The sequence below is a fragment of the Pelodiscus sinensis genome, chromosome 27 (genome assembly GCF_052426305.1).
Source record: "Pelodiscus sinensis isolate ZL-2025 chromosome 27, ASM5242630v1, whole genome shotgun sequence".
NCBI lineage: Eukaryota > Metazoa > Chordata > Testudines > Trionychidae > Pelodiscus > Pelodiscus sinensis.
The window spans coordinates 12,625,364-12,648,319 of NC_143078.1; the positions used below are offsets into that span (position 1 = coordinate 12,625,364).

At 47.3% G+C, this 22,956-nt stretch overlaps 1 protein-coding gene across 14 annotated transcripts in view; it reads left to right on the forward strand.

Moving 5' to 3' along the window:
• Positions 1-22,956, forward strand: part of ANKS1A (ankyrin repeat and sterile alpha motif domain containing 1A) — a 178,097-nt gene that overhangs the window by 123,487 nt on the left and 31,654 nt on the right. For all 14 annotated transcript variants that reach the window (XR_012897912.2, XM_075910418.2, XM_075910421.2 and 11 more), the window contains one exon: positions 4,471-4,577. Coding sequence is in view for 13 of the 14 variants with exons in the window: in XM_075910418.2 (XP_075766533.2) it covers positions 4,471-4,577 (107 nt within the window). In the remaining variant the exon portion in view is untranslated. The remainder of the gene's footprint in view (positions 1-4,470; positions 4,578-22,956) is intronic.

Genomic DNA, 22,956 nt, shown 5'->3' on the forward strand with positions numbered 1-22,956 from the left:
TGGGATATCTTAGACTAGGGGAAAAAAACCCATCTCTCCAGCCGAAGTGTAAGCATTGATCTGTCTGTAAGTGCTTTTCAATGGCTTAGATGAGCAAGAAATCTCATCTCTTGAAGAGCAATGTATTCTCCACCTCAGCTCCATCTTAAAGCATTTCTTTTTGGCCTGGGGACAAAAAGCTTTGTATTAGCCTGCAGTCTATATCCCTGTAGGAGTTGGTGTGTGGTGTGCAGTTTTGCATTCCTTATGTCAACAGCCTGCTCATGACTTTGCCTTCGTGTATGTTGAAAAAGCAAATATCAGGGACAAGGTAGAGGGGAATGGATTCCTTGATGGAATCACTCCCACGGCACTGCAGTTTCCTGAACCACAGCAGCTCTGGCTGCTGTAACTGAGAGCAGAGACACCTCTATGATGCCCGCTGGTTTAGTCATTTCTCAGGTAAGGTTTCTCTCTCCCTGCCAGAGCAGATGAATGGTTACTGCACAATGCATCAGCCAGATGGAGGGGGAGGTTTGGTGCACTGGACAGGGACTGCATTTGTAGCTCTATGTGAACTGTGCAGCTAGCAAGAGACACAAGCCTGAAACGTGGATGGCATTTTACTGGACAAAGGGAGGCTCTTTAGCATTCTGCATTTGACTAATCAGTTGTAATCCCAGTAGTGCTCAGCACTGGCTATATTTCCTGCATCTGAGAGAACTAATGGCTAATGTATTTAGACCTCTCTGCCTATACATCCTGCCTAATGCGCTTGATTTGGTTTATAGCGCACCTTTAGGGATTTGAGGACATTTTACTAATAGTCCAGCCCTTTAGACCATGTTCCATCCTTCTTTCAATGCCAATAATTGCACTGCTTGAGGTTTGGCCTCCTTTGCATCTTGCGTCTGAACTATACTGTCTGGCTTCAGTGAAGACAGAGTACAGCCTGTGATTTTTTTTTTTTTCCCCCGTTGCCTTATAATGTTAAGTGGGTTATGTCCTCAATTCCAGACCAGTCATGTCAAAACACACTTGTTAGACCCCATGCATAGGTAAAGTCTGCTCTAAGGAAATCTCTTGGGCATGGACCATCTTATCCTCTGTATGGCACCAAGCACGCTGTCAGCACTTGAACAACAATTGCCGCACTCTGTTAGATTTTTACATGGGAACTTTTCTGGGGCCTCACTCAGCCCTAATACCTTACCACTTTTCAAGCTTGTTGCATTTTCAGGAAAAAAGAATACCTTGGTTCTGTTTCTTAAGATTCCTAAAGAGCAAGTGTTGTCAGAAATGTAATTAGTCTATCTACTCTTGGTTTTTATATCTGAAACCCAGGCCAGACTCTTAGCAGAAATCATAGCTCTGGATATAACTTTACCAGGCTTGGGGAGAAGTGGTGGGGCTGGTTAGATTTAGGACTTGGAGTCTCCTCATAAGCAGTACTATTAAACTGGTGCCTCTATCCCCATTAGCAGCTTGGAGGGGATGACAGTTTTTTAGAAGTGTGATTTTTATAATCTTCCACAATACACTAATGAAATAACTGTCAGATTTTAAACTAAGCTCCTTTAGACTAACACAGTACATTCAGAAGCTGACCGTGTATACCTGGAATTGGAAAATGCCTGTTAAATGGCTTCATGATCACTTGTATGGCTCTTTCACAGGTTCAGTGTTCTGCTAATCGCTCTGAAAGGCTTTGTCACTTGTAAATTAACTTGGTTCTTGCTGGAGGAGGAAGCAGTGAAAGAACAGGGATAGGAAGTGTGAAGGGGTGGATATTAAGACCCAGAGGTGCCCCCAAATTATCTGGATGCACTACGCAGCTTAATATTCTGCACATGGGTAAGAATGACCCTGTTCATCCTCTCTTTAAAATGAAGTTGTGATCAGACGTCTGTTACAGCTGTGACCCAAGGAAGCAGTGTAGGGGGGCTAATTCACTCTTCGCCTTATAATATGCCGACATTAATTATTCAAGGGCATTTTATACTTCTCCAAATAATGCTGGCAGACATCCAATGGTTTCTGGATCTCACTATCACTCCAGATTTTTCCCTGAGAGAGGCAGAGAGGTTTGCAAAATTACCAAAAGCTGAAAAAATATTTTTTTTAAAATCAAAGGAAGAAGATGACCGTCTCAGTTCCTGTCACTGGTGCCCGACTGCTGGCAAATGCAGAAATCTCCTGCTGTCCTAACATAAGTGCATCTCACATATGATAAAGAAATTCTGAACACATGGCAAATCGCTTGATACGGTCTAAGCAAACCTTTACCATTTGTTTAAAAACCGAGCCATGGAGCTCATCATTTAGTAAATATTGAAAAATCGGCAACTTGAGCTTAACAGTTACAAAGCTGCTGTATCTCCCCTCTCCTCCTCTACCTTGGCAGCTTCTGTACTGAAGTTTGATTGCTGCTGGTAGGTTATATGGAAAGGCTGGGAGGAGGAGGGAAGGGGAGGGAGAGGCAGCATGCGATCGAGAGACAGGACCGAGTGGAACAGTAAGCGTGGCGCTCGCTGCCTTCAGACAAAGCACTGTGCTGCAGCTCTCTGCAAGGGTGCACCCTCGATCGCTAAGGCCAGACCACAGCTGTCTAGCTGCTTCCCTGCCACGAATGAACTCTTAGTGGGGAAGGATGGAGTCTCTGGGCAAACAGGAGCCTACTGCTAGAATTCCAAGCTTCGATGCTGTCCCACGGACTGTGGGAGGCAAGGGAGACGGAAATCTTTCTTGAGCTCTGCATCTCTGGGGCGGCAGTGTGTGTTAGAAAGACTCGCCTGCTCTCTAGAACATATTGATCACGGATTGCTTAGCCGAGAAGCTCTCCTGTGGACTAGTGCAGCAGTGGGATCCCTGACTCGAAGATCTTTCCGATAACACAGTGAGCTCCGCGTTGTGCAGGAATTGCTGTCGGCTGGGGTGGGAAGGATGTCTTAGAATGTGCAGAACGACTTCAGTGGATGCAAAGGTTCCCTGGTCCTTTTATTTTGCATATGCCCTTGAAAGATGGATGTGCTTAGGAAGCCTGAGAAATTCTGCACGTCTTGCATAGCAAATCCTCAGAGTGGGATGCAAAGGTCGCCTCTGAACTTTTTTCTCGGCATATCTAATGTCTTGCGTCTTGCTTAGAGGAAGGCAACGGGTTACTGGACTCTCTTCTTGGGGTTGGGGAAGGGAGGGTTTGCACATTTGGTTTCTGTAGGGCATTGATCAAATGGCTGAAAGGAGGTGCCGGGGGCAAGCTGTGGACATGAGCTACTGCAGAAAGAGGCAAGCGTGTGTGGGTATATTCAGTTTCCTTTTTCTTTTGGCTTGGTTTTGAAACAAGGAACTGAAATGTCTCCTTCCTCAGAGTTGCTTTCCATCTGATTGAGGGGCTCGGACAACAGCATCTGCATTGAGATGAGAAAAATGAAGCAAGGGCAAATCCACGCCTGTGTGAAACACCTGGCAGGACAGAATTCATTGGGTGGAAAATGTGCTGATTCCTCTTTATCTCTCACTCTTACCCAATGCTGCAGTGTAGTTAGTGGCTCCGGTCTAGGATGTTGAATCTGGTCCCCAGTCCAGTCCAGTCAAAGCAACCTGCCGGGATGCGATGCCTCTGGATGGGTGATAAAATGACAATGCCAGGACTCCTAAACTCAGGCTCGCTGTCATTCGTGCCTCTGCTCCTCGTAACAAAATAGCAGAGAGGACCTGTTACCATGGTTTGCCTATTTCGGGACTGTTTGGGGAAAAAAAGTATAAACTCTTCCTTTCTTCTGCTACAGTTTTGTGTGCTTTATTTCTGTCTTGCATGTCTTCCCGGGGACAGCTGTTCTCTAGTCTGGCTGCTGCTACCATCGTGTGTGTCTGTGTTTCTCTCAGCTGCATGAGGATGTATTTTCTCTCTAGCTGTTTTGTGCCTCCAAAGTTAACGGCCCTTCTTGCTGGCCTGCTGTACGGAGCAGTGCACCTGAAGTTGCATGGACGAGAGGACCCGCGTGGCTGTATGTATCTGTGAGCGCTTCCTCGCCAGTGTCTTGCATCTGCACTCCTGACTTGGGATGCCTTGGGGGAAAGTTTGATGCCCCCTGCGATGAGCCAAGGATTTGATCAGCATCCATCTGATGGGGGCTGGGCTTCGCTCCGCTCGTATGCCTGGCAAGAAACGTGCCTAAGCCCAGAAAGCCTTGCATGTGATGCTACTGTCCCCGAAATGGTTCTAAACAGCTTACTCTTGCAGGATGTGTTTGAGTAGAACTGGGATACAAATTAAAGCCTCAGTCTGTGGGCAGCACCCAGAGCTTATTGTCCATGGTCTGTGTGCGCAAGAGGAGTTGTCTCCCCTCTGACTTGTACTGTGGTCATAGTTTGGCTTCTTTACAGTAGTGACTATGATGTGGCAATGCCATCTGTCTTCCTCAGAGTGCCGCTGCTACCGACTTAATGGCTTTTCCCTTTTCAAGCGTCTGCCGATTCCTCTCTCGTCAGGTTCACGGATGCTGGAGCAGAGCGTCGGGGAGTGGTTGGAGTCCATCGGTCTGCAGCAGTACGAGAGTAAGCTGCTTTTGAACGGCTTTGACGATGTCCGCTTCCTAGTAAGTAGCAGTGTGGGATTTTAACCAAGTTCTTTTCCAACAGCCATAAACTTGTTCTGAGGCTGTGTCATCTGCAGCAAATGGGACCTGGGTTCTGTCCCAAGGATGTTTGGATTCTGTAGCACTCCAATGAGGCAGGTTGCTGCAGCTTCTGGAGACAAATTAAGGAAATGTGCAGGGCTAGCCTGGATTATTCCGTTTCATATTTAAGTGCATCTAACTCACATGCATCTGCACTCATGAGCAGTGGGGAAGCTATTCTATGCATAAGGGGATAGCAATAAAAACATTTTGGATAAGTGGCTTTACAGGAAAAGTAGAAGCTGACATGGGCATCAGGTATCTCCCTGCTTCCTTGCAAAAAAGAACCTGGGGATCCGCTAAGACTGACTGTCTGGTATATTGTGTTCATCTGAACCAGAGCTTCTAGCTTTCTCTGGACAGACACTGAGACTTTTGGCTGGTAGGGGATGCTTTAAGAAAACTTGTCTCTCCCCATTTGGCAAGTTCTCCTAGAGGTTAGCAGTATACAACTCCCAGTTGGATGGGGTGGTGTATCTCTTGCCTGTGCATGTAGAATTCTTCACCGTGAAGTGTAATTAAAGGAAAATACATGAAACTATGGTGAAATTAAGGCAGTATGGTACAGTTAACCTGCCAGTTGTCGTTCTGGATTTCCCAGTTGCACCATTATACTGAGACTAGGAAGCTTGAACTTAAGGACTCACTTGGAAGAGACAGCCCCAGTCCCAAGATTTCCATTGGCTTTGGTTAGTCTTTAGAGACTCATCTTTAACAAGTTGCCAGTCTTTGCGATCCTTTTAGGCAGACTCTTAAAGGTAAACTGCAAAAAGAGTTAATCGCTTGATTATTTCCGTAGTGGAATCCCAGAGCATGTGTTAACTCTCAGATACCTGGTCTTGGCATCTCTGCCTTTGCCGGAGGACTAGAAGACGAGGCTCAAAGATTTATTTGTATTGCTGCTTGTGTGCCTAGGAGCCCTTGTTGTGGCCAGAGCCCTTTATTAAAAAACGTTCCCCTTGAAACAGTAATCTCCCAAGTGGCTCAGGGCATCAGGAGAGGATGTTGTCACACCATCCTCTTGGCTTCGCTCAACCTCGTTAGTGCATTTTTTAAATTGGTTCAACAGTTGAAGAGGGAAGGGAAGCCAAGTCAAGAACTGCAGCTCAGGCTTCAGCCCACTTCAGTGTTGCTGTCCCTCTGACACGATGGTTCTGTTGCTCAAAGGAAACTCTGGTGGGAAACAGGGTTTGTAAGTGAAATCAAGGGCCTGACACAACTTCCCTAGGTCACCTTAGCAAAGGTTAGGATTGCCACATGGAGACTGGTGCCATAACATGACGTGTGGCTAATGCTAAGGTCACCTCCATGTTAATGCCGCCGCTCTGTGCTAGTTGGAAGCATTCTCACAGAGGTGGGACTCATTCGTATAATCAAAGATTTCTGCTCTGCTCTTGATTTGATGGAGAGAGGCAGCAGCCTGCTGGAAGAAAGAAAGCTGTTCCAAGGGGAAGTGTGGATCTTGAAAGACAGCAAGTACAATAATATATTTGCACGTTTCTAAAGTGGTATGCACTGTGCAGAACGCCAGGGCTAGTTAACTGTTCTGTTGCTGAGGCTCTCAGAACTGCTTTGGTGCAGATGAAAGGGATGTACAATACTCTGGCACTAGGTTTCTACAAAGGCTGATTCCATAGCACCATACATGAGTGAGATAATTAATCCATTTGTGATGTAAGTGAAGCCTTTCACGCAATTGTGAGCCTGGAACCCAGCAGCCATTCTGGTATTTGGGAAGGTGAGGGGAGAGGTGGGAAGACTTGCCTTCCCTGTGGTTTCAACTGGAGACTGTAGTGAGGTGGAAGATAATTATCTGGTTTGGCTGTGGCCTGGATTTCAGTAAACATTCCTGTGAATGACATAGGCCTTGAAAGTGCACTTGGATACTAGAAATGTGTTACCTAACAGATCTGCTTCTCTTTGTTTCTGTGGCAAATGAGTTTTTCATTCCCTTTGCCTCCGGTTAGCTCTGCAGAGACAATGCATCTTGAAGATGGTGCTGGATTTTACTGTAGCTCATGCATTTTCAACAGAGCTGCTGCATTGTTCATAGAGCTCTCTCTCCCCGTCCCCAGGTGGACATTTTATCTCAGCCCCTTGTATGTCAGTCTCTTCCCATGACTGCAGATCACACTTACCTTTAGTATCTTTTCCCCCTCTGTAAGATTTTCCCGTTTGCCTTTCTGTGAAGGTTATAATGAGTGTTGGTTTCATTAATTTTACTCTGGCTTTTTCATGCTACTTGGCTGTCCTGTATGAATGAACCTGTCCCATTGTACGCTGTCTGCAGAACCTTGGACAGCTCCACCAGGCAACATAGTACAGACTGAATCATCACCCTATGCCATTTTCACTAGGATCGCGTGGTTTGAGGAGCTGCAGGTAGTGTTCGCTAGGATGTGACTCTAAACAAGTAAATGGTTAGCCTGGACTCATTGGTTAACCTTCACGGTTAACCCAGTCTCCCCCCATTCCCTCCCGCTGCCTCTATATCGAGGTGGGGTGCAGGTGGGAGCCGGTGCATGCAGGGACATGCTTATCAAAATAAACTAATTTTAACTTGGGATGTAAGCAGATAGTCGGCTATTCAGCTACTTGCTCCCACCTCCTTCCCCCACCCCCCCGCTCCCTTTGTATCAGAGGCAGTGGAGAGAGGGAGAGGAAGCAGGAGCTGGTGCTGGGGGAGGGGAGCTGGCTTAAAAGCCGGTTCCCCTCAGCGCTGTATCTGTGGTGCTGCCTGCCCTCTATTCCCCTGCGCTGCTACCTCTATCAGAGGCAGTGGGGGGAGGGGGAGCTCAAGCTCACCACGGGCAGGGGCTACTGGACCCAGCGCAAGCCTCCCCTTGTTGCCTGTTCATGTAGTTGATACATTGATCGACTACATGATTAATTACCTGCCTCTAACATCCTTAGTTTTAACATGCCCAGTGTTCACATGAACAGTATGTCTAGTGGTGAGAGCCAGGCAGGAGCTCGGTAGGCTTCCTCCAGAGTTTTGACATCTGCGATAGGGCAACTTGTTTGACCTCTGTGCTACTTCACGTGTGTGTAAAATACACATCTCCTGGAGCCCAGAAGACACAATGCTCTTGCAGTCCTGCGATGCTAGCCCCTCTGCGTGTGTTGCTAATGTCCCATTGTATGGTTATTCTGCAGACTATAGTGGGATCCCATTTGAGAGAGTTTGATGGTTTGGCTATTGGGAAATGGGGGGCTGAACCTCATTCCAGGCCCTAGAGCACAGGTGCCTTTGTTCTCGCACCACTGCTACCAGGTGTGTCGCTAATTGACACTGAGGTGCTAGTCTTAGTACCGAGGGCAAATGTTGAGTGGGCATGGAAGCAAGCTGTCGCCTTGTCCCTCACAGGGGATCCCTTGAAGCCAGGGCTGGGCCATCGAGGAAACTCGTGTAGCTGCTAGTCCTGTCTTGAATGACTCGAGTCTTTCTCTCTCTAGAACTCAGCCAGCATAAGATAGCAAAGAATCTAACTTAAATCCTAGCTACCATTGTTCTTTCTCTGTGTGGTTACTCATCCCTTGTTACCACAAATTACTCAGTGATACCCATGAGAGGACTTCCCTTTGAGTGGTTGAGCTTGAAGCTGATACAGTAAGCACAATAGGAATGTACAGTTCTTAAAATTCTTCTCCACTTGTTCCTTCTTGTTTTCCTGATGCTTATTCATAGGACAAAGCCTTCAGACACTGTACGTATAAGGGACAAGTTAATTAGAAGTGGCTTTTCAGTGCTGGATTTGCACTAAATCAGATGAATTATTAAAGAGGTTGTAGATATTGCTGTTTGGAACTCAATGCCATGCTGTTCTCAGAGGTTTCGGACGAGTTTGTTAGCTTCCACAGAATCAGCCTGTACATTTTTTCTACCTGACTGAATGTTTCCTCTATTAACCAAACTAATTTTTCAGCTCTAATGAAGAATGTTTCACACTGAAGAGTGATTTTTTTTCTGGGGTTCTTAAGCAGTTTTTATGTGAGGATTAACCCTGATTAGAGCCTCAGAAGCATGCCTCAAATAGTCAATGTAGAAAGAAGCAAAGAATGCTGGGTAATGGCTTACAAATTGCCAGATGGGCTATAAGGCTAATTAAGTTTTAGTAACAAAAATTTAAAAGCTGGCATCTTTTGATATTGAAATGTTTTTTGCTTCTCTTAGATGCTGCATCACATTATCCAAAGTAGATCATGTTGCAGTATTGTTTTCAATATGCGAAGAATGTTTCCCTGGATGCTTTAATACCCAGGTGGCCCATTTGTGAGCAAATAACAGGCTCTGAGACGTTGGGTAGACAAGAAAGCATCATGAGAACCAACTGCTACATGTGCAACTGCTGCCGATCTGTCATATGGTTATAGTGTCCCAGGGCATTTATTTAGTCTAATTTCCCTTTGAAGAGTGTTCAGTTTACAGCCCTGGTTTAAGGGAAAATTTACAAAAAATATTCTAACAAAATCATCTAACAGCACGTCCTGTCACTACACTGTGGTGACAGGAAGTAAATCCAGTGTGTGCTTATACAATTACATTTGGCAGTATTACTTCATTTGAGCAAAACTAAACATTACAATGTGGAAGCTGTTTGAGTCTATTCTGGAGCAGGAAAATAATTGGCAGTAAGTTGCACTGAACGTGTGGAGCTGGGGGAGAGAGGTGGAAGTTACTTAGGGGTTGAGGGCAAAGGGTTATACAACAGAGTTCATTGCTCGTGAAGGATGATGACCCAATAGTGGTGAATGGCTTCCTGTGGGTAGGAGGAGTATATGTAACAACTCAGTAAAATCGCTCAAGGATACAAACGGCTCCTAGACGTCATCAGTGTGCAGTTAGAGCGTCTGAGTCAGTGTTCCCTGTAAGCATCTGAGCAGCCACACGAGAGAGTCAGATGCCGCCCAGCTGATTAGGAAGGTACCCACAGAAGGTACCCCCAACATGTTTTTACTGGTGGTGCACATCCACACATGCAGTGGTGCATGTAACAAACTTTATTCGGAGCAGGGATAGAAACAATTAGAGCATGGGTTCCCAAACTGGGGGGCATGAAGAAATTCTGGGGGGGGGGGGGCGTGAGGCCACCCAGCGCAGCCGGCTTCCCCCCCCCCCCCCCCCACCTCCCATCAGGTGTTGCAACCCTGGTCAGTTCCTTTGGTGAGCGCAAAAAAAAAAGTTTTGCTGCTATTTGGAAGGGGGGCGTGAGGGTTTTTAAAAAATCAAAAAGGGGGGTGTGGAACCACTGAATTAGAGGGAAGGAACATTGGTCTCAGGGTGTTTTAATGCTCTTATATGTTAGGCATTTGTGGCTGGGTCAGTGGTTGAATGGGAGTCCTTCAGGGAAAATCTTGGTAGCACAGGAGATGGCATCTCAGTAGGTGACACCTTTCCTTTTGTCAGTACTGAACCAGCACCCCCTGTGGTAGCAGCAGCCACTTTGCTGCGACGGATAATTTTTTGAACAAAATCCAAAACCAGGGTCCTGAAAACCTGAGGCTGCTAAAACCCCTGTGATGCTTTTCACAAGAGTAGTGTTTAGCCCAGGTGTCCTAGTTCCAAGTTGGGTAATTACTGTTCACCTAAAATTCATTTGGCTCCAGTATTCTTAATTTCCCATTGTAAACCATTGTGCTGTATTGTTCAGTATCATCTGCTTCACTCAAAGGATGGGTGTGAAATGAGTTCTGAATATGTAGCATGTCAAACGCTCTAGGATAGACTTATTAGATTACATATTGCTGATCTAATCTGGGAAGGCAGGAGGGTTCACAGGGTTGGGGTGGAATTTGTGGCGTTTCCAAGAATAGTAGTCAAGTTGCTTTCACAAGACCAGAGATCAGTGAAGTGACCTACAACTGGCCTCACTCTCTGGTCTGCAGATGTACCATCCATCAGCTGTATTGCTGCAGTCAAGTAACAGCTCCTGAAATTACATCACCAGCCGTGTGCTGGAGAATCATTGAGCTGAAAGGAGGTGGTCAGTTAGTCTGGGAATTGGCATGCTTTTCCCCTCACAGGGTGCATGTATGTATTGTAATGAGTGGTGGTGAATACCAGAGCTGTCTTTGGAGAGCTCTTTTCCCCAGTTTTGTCATGAAGAAACAACAATTTGATAGAGAAACTGGAATTGACCCATGAATCTCTCTAGCTTTTTCCAACAGAGGAGGGATGTAGGCATTTAAATGCTATGACATAACTGAACTTCAGTTTAGTGGCTACGTCTCTGGAGAAGGTCTCTTACTCCACTTAGGGACTGCTCTTACAGTAGCTCTGTTTTAAATAGCTTTTCTTCAAGTGCCTGCTTATGTCTCTTCCAATGAGGTGTACACGCACTGCATGCATGGTTGCTGGAAAGTTTTACCCAGCTGCCACCTGTCTGGTTGGCTGTGTAGTCCCTGGAGTGGCGCCGGTGCAGCGCACTATATATGACCCTGCCAACCCGAAGGCTCTTGGAACTGCAGCTCTCTTGCATTGCAAGTGACACGTCCTAGTGTTTACCAACAACAGGACTATAAATAGTAGTACTTAGCATGGATAGGACACTTTCCTTCTACTCTCACCCCTATCAGAGCTTATGGGTACAAATATTGCACTCCCTTGATGTGGGGTGGGCTCTTGACTTCAACCAGACGAAGCCCTTTCACGAGTCCTCACAGCTGTTTGTGGCAGGGGTGGATTGTGTGATGGGGCTGCCAGTCTCATTGTAGCATGAGGGGAGTAACCATTTTTCTGTGAACAGTGCTGTAAAAGATGCTGACTGATCATCTGGCCTGTTACTCTTCAGGAGGAGTCATTTAGTCCAATAGGAAGACCTTCCCTCTGTCACCCCCCTCCCAAACCACTGTGGTTGCTCTGCATTGCTGCATTTATGGCTTGGGGCAGTTGAACTGTGACACTGAATTTTTCCTTTTTAGAATAGGGCTTTGATCTGGTGAACTGCTTGCTTTACTAGGAATGGACTTTTTATAATAAAATGAAGTTTGCTGTTTTAAATCCTGCTTCCTTAATATGTAGCCCTCTGAAGCCTATTCCTTAGAGAAATACGTTTTTAAAATTTGTGATGAATAAATCAGCCTAACTGCAGATAACTCAAAGTTGTATCCTGCACACCTTGCCCTAGCAAATGTAGCTTTGCAAGTTGGATAGAATGCCAGGCAGAACTGCACACCAAGCAACATTCCTGTGATAGTACTAATGAACCAGACCCATGAGCACATCCAACAGATCATCAGCCCCACTGATTTCCAAATGGAAGAACTCAACAGCTGTCTGAACTCAGAGCTTCCAGACAAGTCAAATTTGGGGAGCTTGTAGGGGGTCATATGATAAAACACATGAATGTTAGAGATGGCAGAGCCCCTAGTAGTTCATTTAATGATAGTGTGGTGAGATGGAGAGAACCAGACAGTTGGCTTTGACCAGTAATTGTAGCTCTGCTAGGGGGATAATCAAATCTCATGCTTCAGGGCAGAAGCTAATCACAAGGGTCAGGAAGGAATCTCCATTTCCTTAACCTTCATGACAAGATTGGCCAGGTCCCTTATAATTCTCAGGTATTTTTAAAGATTTTTTCCTTCCCATGAAATATTACTTGCCGCTATGCTCGGTTTATGGACCAAGAAACAATGGAATTAATCCTCTGAGATCAAAGGGTGGTACCCAACTCTTGAAAGACAATAAAGCCATTGCTTCTCACTGGAGGGAGCACTTTTACAAACTCCTAAACCACCCCTCCACCGTAGTTTCAGAATCCCTCGACCTAATTCCTCAGCAACTGCCTCAGGATGATCTTGAAATACTTGCTACCCTGAATGAGGTCCAAGATGCCATCAAAACGATGAAGAGCAACAAGGCAACTGGACTAGATGGAATCCTCACCGAAGTCTTCAAAGAAGGTGGGCCAGAGCTCCATAAACAACTCCCATTTCCTGGTTCTCAAGATCTGGAATAGGGAGCAGATACCGCGAGAGTTCAGAGACACACTATTAGTCAGTCTCTTCAAGAAGGGGTGACAGATGGGACTGTGGAAACTATAGTGGCATCTCCCTTCTGGCAATGGCAGAGAGAATTTTAGCGTGAATCCTTGTCAATTCTTCCAGAGTCCCAGTGTGGCTTCCGACCATTCCGAGGAGTAGTGGACATGATCTTCACTGCTCAGCAATTGCAAGAAAAAGGTGGCGAACAAAATCAACCCCCATACATGAATTTAATCACCTTGACCAAGGCATTTGATTCAGTCAGTTGTAGCACCCTGTGGACAATCTTCTCAAAAATCTGTTGTCCCAAAAAAATCAGCAGCATCCTGAGGCTGCTTCATGACAACATGACTGCCACAGTGCTGAGTAACAGATCCCAAAGCAACCCCTTTGAGGTTAAAACAGGAGTCCAACAAGGCTGCATCATTGTCCCAGCGCTGTTCTGCATCTTCATCACCATGACCCTCCATCTCATTGATGGCAAGCTTACAGATGGCATGAAGATTGTCTACAGAATGAATGGGAAGCTTTTCATCCTCAGGAGACTGAAGGCCAAAAGCAAGACCACCAAAACTTAGATCATGGAGCTCCAGTTCGTAGATGACAAGATGGTCACTGCTCTTTTTCCCTCATAGCTCTTCAGACCGTCTTAAGTGCCTTTGCTGAAGTGTACATGAATCTCGGCCTCACACTAAACATCAAAGTGGCCCATCAACCCTTGCCAGTGGGACAATCTAATGTACCATCTATTAAAGTCAACAGAGAACTGCTGGAAAACATGGAGCATTTCCCGTACCTTGGAAGTCATCTCTCCGGCAAAGTTGACATTGGTGTGGAAATCCAGCATCGCCTGAGCTGCGCAAGTTCTGCTTTTGCCTGCCTGAGATGAAGGGTGTTTGAGAACCGGGACATTAGTGCCAAGACAAAGCTCCTTATGTACCGCACAGAGGTGGTTCCAACACTGTTGTGCGCATGTGAAACCTGGACATGATATAAGCATCACCTGAAGGCACTTGAACAATATCATCAACGCTGCCCCAGGAGAATCCTAAATATCCCTTGGGAGGACAGGCGCACAAACAGTAGCATCCTGGAAGAGTTGAACATGACCAGCACTGAAGCAATCATCATCTACCAACAACTTTGCTGGATTGGTCACATGGTCCAGATGCCTGATCAGTGCCTCCCAAAACAGATTGTTTTCTGAGGAGGAAGGATGGAGGAGTGAGGGGGCCAGAGGAAGCAATTTAAGGACATGTTGAAGGCAAACATGAAAACGTGCGTCGTCAGTGTAGATGCTCGGGAGAACCTTGCCCAGGGCTGTCCCCATTGGAGAGTGGTAATCCATGAGGGGGCAGCGCAATTTGAGAGGTCCCGCTGCAGCACAGACAAGGAGAATCAGAGAAGGAGAAAAGAATGGCAAAAACTGCCCCACGTCCCACCAATAGCCACAAGCACCTTCCCCTTCTGCGATAAGACCTGCGGCTTCAGAATCTGGCTAGTCAGCCATTAATGGATTCACAAATAGGAGGGTGACAGGAAGACGTCCTGCTGGTTACCGAGTGAACGCCAATTATTAACTTGGCCATCTAGGCCAGTGGGCCAGGGAACGTCCCTGGTTGTTGCACATTTATACTGTGGTTGAATGTTCTTAGTGTGACTATATTAGGATCTCAGGAAGAAAGCTAGCTAAATGAAATGCACATCCTTTTTTTGTTTTGCTCAGGTCTGAATTTCTAGAGAATTTGTGGACAGTACCTCACTGTGATTCAATGAGACAGCGTCAGACAGAAATCTGTTTTCCTCATGCAGTGCCTTGGGCTCCTGTGACTACTTCATTTTTTAATTGGAGGGAAGTAGTAGAGATTTGAGGGCAGTGAAGAACAGGGTGTTCACAAATTATTTAGTTCTGACATTAATTTGATTAAATGTAATTTAGTGTCAAATCAGATTAGCCTGTGGTGATGTGCATTACAGAGGCGCCTTCATCTTTTCCTGTTCTCCCTTTTCGTGTGTGAGCAGAATTCAGAGCCAAGGTCTGGCTTGATATGAGCAGAGAAGAGCTGAAATGCGAGTTTATTGAATAGGCCTGCCAGGCTCCGTTCACCCTGGAATACACGTCCCAGATTTCTGGTCAGCAGAGTTTGGAGAGGGCACTCAATGCCATTGGAGAGGGTGGGCCAAACCCGCCCCTGGCTTGTGCAGAGCCACCTCTCCTTTGCTCAGAGAATCCGCTGTCTTGGGTGCTAGAGAATAGGCCACTGTGTGTGTGAGTTTGTGTGATGGACAAATCCAACCTAATTGCAGCTGCTAATTGAGCACAACTAAGTGTTTTGTGGGGTTTTTTGTTGTGTTTTGTGGTGTTTTTTAAGTGCAAACCTTGCCCTAGCAAGGTCTCCTCCCCTGCTGAGATCAAACATGGCCAATCCTGAATCTAGGTGTTCCAGGTCTGTTTTGCACCCTCAGCTCACATCATTCTCCAACTCAGCATACACCCCATTGGGCAAGTGCCAGCCTTTTAACAGGCTCTGAGTGTCTCGTTGCCCTAAAGCATTGTCTGCACATTGGTTACAAAACTTGTCATGCTGTGGGAGCAATCTGGGGGAGATTTGAGCTGTTCATTCCAAGAACGTCCTACACGGAGTGATCCACTGGTGAGTGTCTCTGCATGTAAGGATTTGTTGCTTTGATGGGCAGTACAGTATTGTTTGCATTGGGGGATTTGAGCTGGTTACCACTATTGGGATAGCTGCATCAGTGGAAACCCCAAGTAAAATAGCTTTGGTGCTGGTCTGCGTTAGTGCCACTCTCTTGGGAGTGAGCTTCACTGATGCAAATCAGTTTTTGGTCAGCCTACTCTGTAGGTTTGTACTGGGGCAGTTACTCTGTGGACTTGACACTGAGGGCAAATCCCCATTGTAGATAGGAACTTCGTGTAATACAGTCTGGTCTCTGTCTTAGGGTGTTGGAAAGACTGAGTCAATCTACATAGTAAAATTTGCTATCCTAAAGCAGTTTTTAATATAGTACTTGCATCCTAGAGTACTCAAGGAGTGAATTGTTTCAAAGAACTCTTTTGTGGATGCTGCAGATGAAGCAAAAGCAATTCCCATTTAAAGGAGAATGGAGGGCAATGGAATTTTGTCTTGCCTGAGATCAGATGGGGTCTGTGTCAGAGCTGTTCACTAGATTAGGCAGTAATCGAAAGCTGACTGGGCTCTGAAATGCTCCCCCCCTTACATACTGGATGGCAGCATTGTTCCCTGAAGTGGCTTTCATTTATTTTACAGCGAAGATGGTGTCTGGGAGTTGATTAGACACTTTATATAGCATTACTGGTCATTCCCCACCAGTGCTACTGTGATGAGACCATGTTTTTGCTGAAAGGGAATGCAGGGTTTCCTACTAGATGTCAGTGGAGGGCTATGAAATAAAGGGAGAGGAACTTGTTTGCTAGATAGATTCTGGTGGCCTGGATGAGTCTCCTTGGAGATGCGTGGATTTGGATCTTTCTTCCTCGCTGCACGACTGCTCTTTGTGAAGGTGTCTGAGCAAGCCTCAGTTCACATTGTGAAATACTATCTTTTTGACAGCTCTCCAGTGGGCTCAGAGTGCGGCTTGGATAGAGAGACTTTTGCTTTTCTCCTATATGGTGTGCGTGGTTTGTCCCCTGGAGGGTATGGCATAACTCGCTCAGCCCATGACTGGATGGTGGAGAGGCATGAGGCCATGGCTGTATGACAGCGCTGGGCCATAAGAGCCTTTCTGCAAGCCGCTGGATGAGTGGCTCAAGCAACTCCAGCTAGTGTCTTGGGTGAAGCTTTTATAAACCTTATCTAGGAATTGGAGTGTTGCAGGGAAGCGAGTTGTGTAATGGGAGCTCTGGAAATGGGGAGAACAGGAGAGGGGTCTTAGTGAAGGAACAGTGTATCTGGAGGCTTCCACGCTTTTATACCGACAACCCATGTATTGGTGAGGCCGTGACCTCTGATTTACACTGCGATAGCATGTTGGAGTCCCCAGTCTTGTGCTGCAACTCCTCTGTGCTCAGTGCTTCCCAAACACAGATCAGACTAGGCCTGCCCCAAAGAGCTTATGACATCAGTTGAATCCCAACATAAAACCAGTTAGGAAAGGTTTGTGGGCTGTTCACAAAGGCATTCCTTGTAAGTCATGCTCAGTCTCATGGCATTAGTTGGATTGGTCAGTGAAGTGAAGATGCAGGGTGCTTTGTGCTATTGTACTGAGGCACAGGATACCCTATATCACCAGGTGTGCTGTCCATGGGCCCAATCTTGCCTTGTGCTGAGCTCCATTAACTCTTGCTGCAATGGGTGACAGGATACTCCACCAGTGGCAGGATTAGGACAGTAGAGGAGAAGCATTTCTCTGGCCATCATCTTGCTGCAAGTTTTTTGACCTTCTGATCTGTGTTATTTCCCTCCACTACTTCCCTTATTGATGTCTTAGCTGGTGGAGGTCAGGATGCATGCGGGCAAGGAAACTTGCATTCAGCTGAGGGCGTAACAATGGAGCCCTGTTATTCAGACTGATTGCAGAATGGCTAATACACACAACCCATAAGAGATCTGAAATTAGCATTTAACCACTTCATTTTGGCTTAATTTTTTTCCCCATGCACATTGGGATTGTTAGAGTGGTGACGGAGGGATTAGTCGTGGTTGTCAACTTCAGGCAATCTTACTGAAGAGGAAAAAATTAACTGCCACTTTAATGGCATTTTTAATGCTTGTTGGCCCCGGAGCGATTAATGAATTGAATATAAACATTCTCTGAGCTGCCAGTTTTGGTTCACCCTCCTTGCTTGCCAAAATCCACTGTGCGCGTTCAGTAGCACTAACCTCAGATTGTTCGTGGCAAACTTTTAATACCTTCAAACCTTCTGTACCAGCATGTCTAGATCTGCACTGGCAAAGGAAGTGGTTTGTAGGATATGGCAAATACGGAGAAGTATGTCCTCATGCTTAGAGATTTTGGGCTCTAGTCATGATGCTGCCAGTGGTGTGTTGCAGGACCACACATAAATCATTCGAGACCTGATTTTCAGATGTGGTGAGCTTCTAGCTTTGCCTTCGATGGAGATGGGAGTATTCAGCCTTTAGTCTCTGTTTCTTTTCCACCGTGTGTAAAGTGGAGGATAGCGCTAGCCTCTGTATTCCAAGCTGTGAAAGTTTTCCGTGAAAAGCCATGAAGTGCGTAACGACTGTATTCAATTCTGACTGCTCAGGATGTGTACTTGTTTCTAGAACAAGCTGCCACTCAGTCCATTAACAAGGGGGAGGCTGCTTTTATCCTGTCAAGCAAGATGTGGTAATACTTAGTAGGGATGTAAAAGAGTAGTCGTCTTCCCGATGAGCCTAGGCTTATCGGGAAGTCGAGTCAACTACTTGCTTCTCTTTTCCTTCCCCCGCCCTTGCTATGTCTATATCAGAGGCAGCAAGGAGATGGGGAGCAGGAGTCAGTGTTGTGGGGAGCTGGCTTAAAAGCTGGTTCCCCCCCAGCACAGTCTCCAAGATGTGTGGAGGGGAGGCAGAGGCGCAGCGGTCAGGGACCCAGTATGTCCAGTACACAGTCAGTTATCCACTTCTTAACATCCTTAATACTTAGCATTTCTGTACCCAAAGCGCAAAGCTGCACCACTCTACTGAGAAGCAGGCATATCTCACTATTTCTATTTGAAGGTGGGGAGTGGGGGGGGGGGGGGGGGGGGGGATGTTGTGACTTCCCTGAGAATGCACGTGGTGTCGGTGTCAGAACCAGCCTTCAGGACTCTGGTTCTTGGCCTCCCAGTTCCATGCTCAGACAGGCTTGCACACCCGTACTACACGGGTGCAGTGTGATTGCATGAGGCCAAATGTGCAGCTTCCCTTGCTAGCTAGAAAATATGGCTTTCATGGCATGTGACCGGGTCAGGTCAGAGGGTTACAAAGAGTGCTAGAAGGAAAGGATGTGAGCCTTTTACTAGGTAGGTCTCTGTTCCCTTGCTAAACTGGCAGGGGCTGGCCTAGAACCAGCCGGAACTTTCCAGAAGCAGTCTGGACAATCAGGCCAGTTAGAACACCTGGAGTTAATTTGGAGCCTTCCAGAGCAAAGGGAGTCAGGCTAATCAGACCACCTGGTCTCAACTTGAACAATCTATTCACTGTCTTTTTTTCCTCCTTTTTTTTCCCCTCTTCCCCCCCCCCCCCCTCCCTTTATTTATTCTTGGATCTGGAATTTCAGTACAGGCAGTCCCCGGGTTACGTACAAGATAGGGACTGTAGGTTTGTTCTTAAGTTGAATTTGTATGTAAGTTGGAACTGGCGTCCAGATTCAGCTGCTGTTGAAACTGACCAGCGGCTGACTACAGGAAGCCCGAGGCAGAGCTGCTCTGCCCTGGGCTTCCTGGAATCAGCCGCTGATCAGTTTCAACAGCAGCTGAATCTGGACACCTGGGACAGAGCAGCTGGGGCGCTGCCGGGTAGGTCCCCACAGCACCGCACCTCGGCGCTGCGGGGACCAACCCGGCAGCGCCCCAGCTGCTCTGTCCCAGGTGTTGGCGAGAAAAGCCTGGTCTGCTGGGGGGGTCACACTAGCTGCGCCTTCCCCCCCCTCCCCCCCCCGGGCAGGCCAGGGGGAGGTGGAGCAGCTTTTCTCCCCGCGGAGGATGCGGGCGGTGGGACTGTGGCGCGTCTGGGCAGTCCCGCCGCCCGCGTCCTCCGCGGGGAGAAAAGCCCCGTTCGTATGTAGGGATCCGACATAAGTCGGATCCACGTAAGTCGGGGACTGCCTGTACTCCGGTCATCTGAAGAAGTGGGCTGTGCCCACGAAAGCTCATGATCCCATCTCCATGTTTTGTTGGTCTATAAAGTGGTATTTGTTGGGTTTTTTACGTTTTTCCAGTTACAGACTAACTCAGCTCCCCTGCTGAAGCTTCAGACCACTTGGGGCCAATCAAGAACTTTGAAACACCATGTGAAGCCCGGGGCCAGCTGGGGTGTTCCCAGGCTGCACGCAGCATTTCAAAGTGGCAGCGCTGCATGGAGCCTGGGATCAGCTGTGGACTCCCACACTCACTCCGGACTCCATGCAGCATTACTGCTTTGAAATGCCATGTGGAGCCTGATGCTGGGGTCCCCATGACGTTTTAAAGTGGCAGCGCCCCATGGAGCCTAGAGTCAGCAGGGGAGTCTCCAGCAGGGGAGTCTCCGGCTGTTGCTACACTTCAAAAGCGGAGGCTCCTTATCGACTAATCGAATAGTTGATGCAAAATGCATCAACTATTCGATTAGTCAGTTACTCACAATTTAACATCCCTAGGCAGGAAGAGTGTGGTGGAGTATCTGGTACCAGAGGGAAGGTACTGGGAGGGATCGTTTGGGGAGGCAGTTGCCAAACAGGGAGTAGAACAAGCCCCATCTGTTGCTGCTGTCTTAGGGTCCCTAAGGTGGAACCCAGAGTAGTGGGCAGGCCCAGGTTCCCCCCAACCCTCCCCTCCCCACTACAGAGTCTGTCCCTGGATAGGGAGACTGGGACTACAGAGGGTTTCACCCCCATGTTATGGACTGGTCTGTGACGAGTGGCTCGGTATGCTGTGAACCCTGCCTCTAGTAAGAAAGAGGCTGTGTGGTGGGGCACAGCAAGCCTGTGAGGCTGACCACTATCTGCCAGAAGCGCAGGACATACGGCCACAGCCAGAGCTGGGCCACAGGCATTAACTTCAGCTGGCAGCTGGGGTGAGCTATGTCATTCTGAACTGAATTGCAATATTGTCACGCTCCCTGAAATAGCTTCCTTCCATCTGATCTTTCTAAATTCAGCCACTTCCGTTACACTCGCAATATTGCCCTTTAAGACTCAGTTGGACCCTGCAAACAAACAGCTTTTATGAGCCAGGCAGCAGAAGCAAATAGTAGCTTAGATGGCAGAGCTTAGAGGTGCTCTTCAAATCCTCTTGCTGGCCATGTAATTGCTGCTGCTGCTGCGCTAGGAACTGGTGGGATATGGAAAGTACTTCGGTTTGTTAGCAAAGTGGCTGGCCGGGAGGTTTAGTGGGGTTGTGCTGCCGTATGGGGAGTTAAGTCCCCTTGCAGCTAAGAAGGGGCATAACAGATGTGCTTAGCTCTGGATGTGCAGTGTGGAAACGAACGTGCTTGCATTGACTCCCCGCCTCACTGGAGGATGCAAGGGGGAGGCAGCACTTCACTGGAACAGAGTGCCCTAGTATCAGGGCCTTTCATGGTGGCAAGGTTGGAATTTCAGATGACCTCACACTCCCTCTCTCTGCCTTCAGGTGCTGTTTCTTCGGTACTCACTAGCTTCACTGGAGTTGCATAGCTTTCCAGCTGTGGGTATGCAAAAAGCAGCTGTAGACTTCCAATATCGCATTTGATGTAGCATTGTAATCTATGTGGAAGGAGCTTGCTACCCTCTGCTCAGTTCCCAGCAAAGAGATCACATCCTCCCTCCTTCCCAAAGCAGATCAGACACCTCTGCATCTGGCAGTCCTTTCTCCTTTGGCAGTCTTAGCAAGAGCCGAGTCTGAACTCTCCCGTCATCCCTGGGGAACCGCTGCCAGGTCAGAATTGAACCATGTTGGTGGAATGGTGTGGTGGAACCTTGCTTTGCCACCTTCTGTTCTGTATTTGTGCCAAGAATAAATGCAGACCTCCAGGACAGCCATCCAGCATCTTTTCCCAGTGCTATGTTAATAAAGTTGATCAAGTTTCCATTTTCAAATATAATGGAAATGATTTCACCAGCAGGGTTTATCATGTCTTTCTTAGACAAGTGACACAAAGTGCTAAGTCTAGGAGCTGTGCAGTGACCTGGAATTAGAGTAGTCCTTGCTGTTACTATTTTTGCTGGTCTGTAAGGGTATGTCTACACTACACCCTAGTTGGAACTAGGGTGGTAATGTAGTCATACGAACTTGCAAATGAAGCCCGGGATTTGAATTTCCCGGGCTTCATTTGCATGTTGCCGGACGCCGCCATTTTTAAATGTCCGCTAGTTCGGACTCCGTGCCCGCGGCACAAACTAGGTAGATCGGATTAGGCTTCCTATTCCGAACTGTCTGTACACCTCGTTCCACGAGGAGTAACGGTAGTTCAGAATAGGAAGCCTAATCCAAACTACCTAGTTCGTGCCGCGTGTAGCCGTGGGCACGGAGTCCGAACTAGCGGACATTTAAAAATGGCGGCGTCCGGCAACATGCAAATGAAGCCCGGGAAATTCAAATCCTGGGCTTCATTTGCAAGTTCGTATGACTACATTAACCACCCTAGTTCCAACTAGGGTGGTAGTGTAGACATACCCTCTGTTAGCAGATGTCTAGCATCTTGATTGAGAAATAGTCCACGTAGCCAAGTAACTCCCTGCAGAAAGTGCATTAGTAATAGCGGTAGCAGAAACTCTGGGCAATGCAGAGTCATCTGTGCCCTCCCAGATGAGCCAGGCTCTGCTTAAATAAAAATTAAAGGCAACAAGGTTGCTTTGACTGGACCAGGTTCTTTCCTGTTTGCTGAATCCTGTTCATTCTGGCAAAATTACAGTGAGTTTAATAGTTAGCCATACCCTATGCCCAATCTGTCCTGCCATCCGGGGTAGTCTTTGGAGTGCCGGCTTGCTAACCGAAGAGAGCTCACGTTAACATGAATTGAGCTGAGCAGCTGGGACTCATTAAACTGCTCTGCTGGCTGGATGATGCTACATGTCCAATGCAGAACTCTTTTCGCCTGAGGCTTTTCATTGGCTGGAGAGGGAAGATGGAATGAGGCCAGACTGTGGGTAAGACGCAGCATGTGAAAACTGGGCAGTTAAGTGCCTGCAGAGCACTCTGTTGGAGGAGAAACACTGGCAGATTTCAGCTGCCATTTCACTTCAGGGTCACTAAGCAGCAAGGGGACGCTACCTTGGCACAACATGGTCTTCATCTTGGTGCTTTTCCTTTTAATGAGAGACCTGAAGATTTACAGGGTGTCTAATTACAATGCAATACATCACGCATGACTGAAGCAGAACCGCTCTTCTAGAGCTTGTACTTCCATAGGCAGGTCAGGTGCACAAGCAGTGAGTAATTGCTAAGGGATCACAGATTAGCATCTCCTTAGCCAGTACACTATAGGGCAGGGTCTGCCTCCCTCTGTTTTGAAAGCATTAGCAGCTGTAAGCAGGACCGCAGACTAAATAATACTTATTCCCCCATGGCTGGGGAAACCAGAAAAAGGACCGTGTTTCGGTTGTCGAGGTGACTTAAGGGTAAAGGCGCTGTCATTAGTGGCTTGTATTTCCATGGTCTGAACACTGGTGGGGG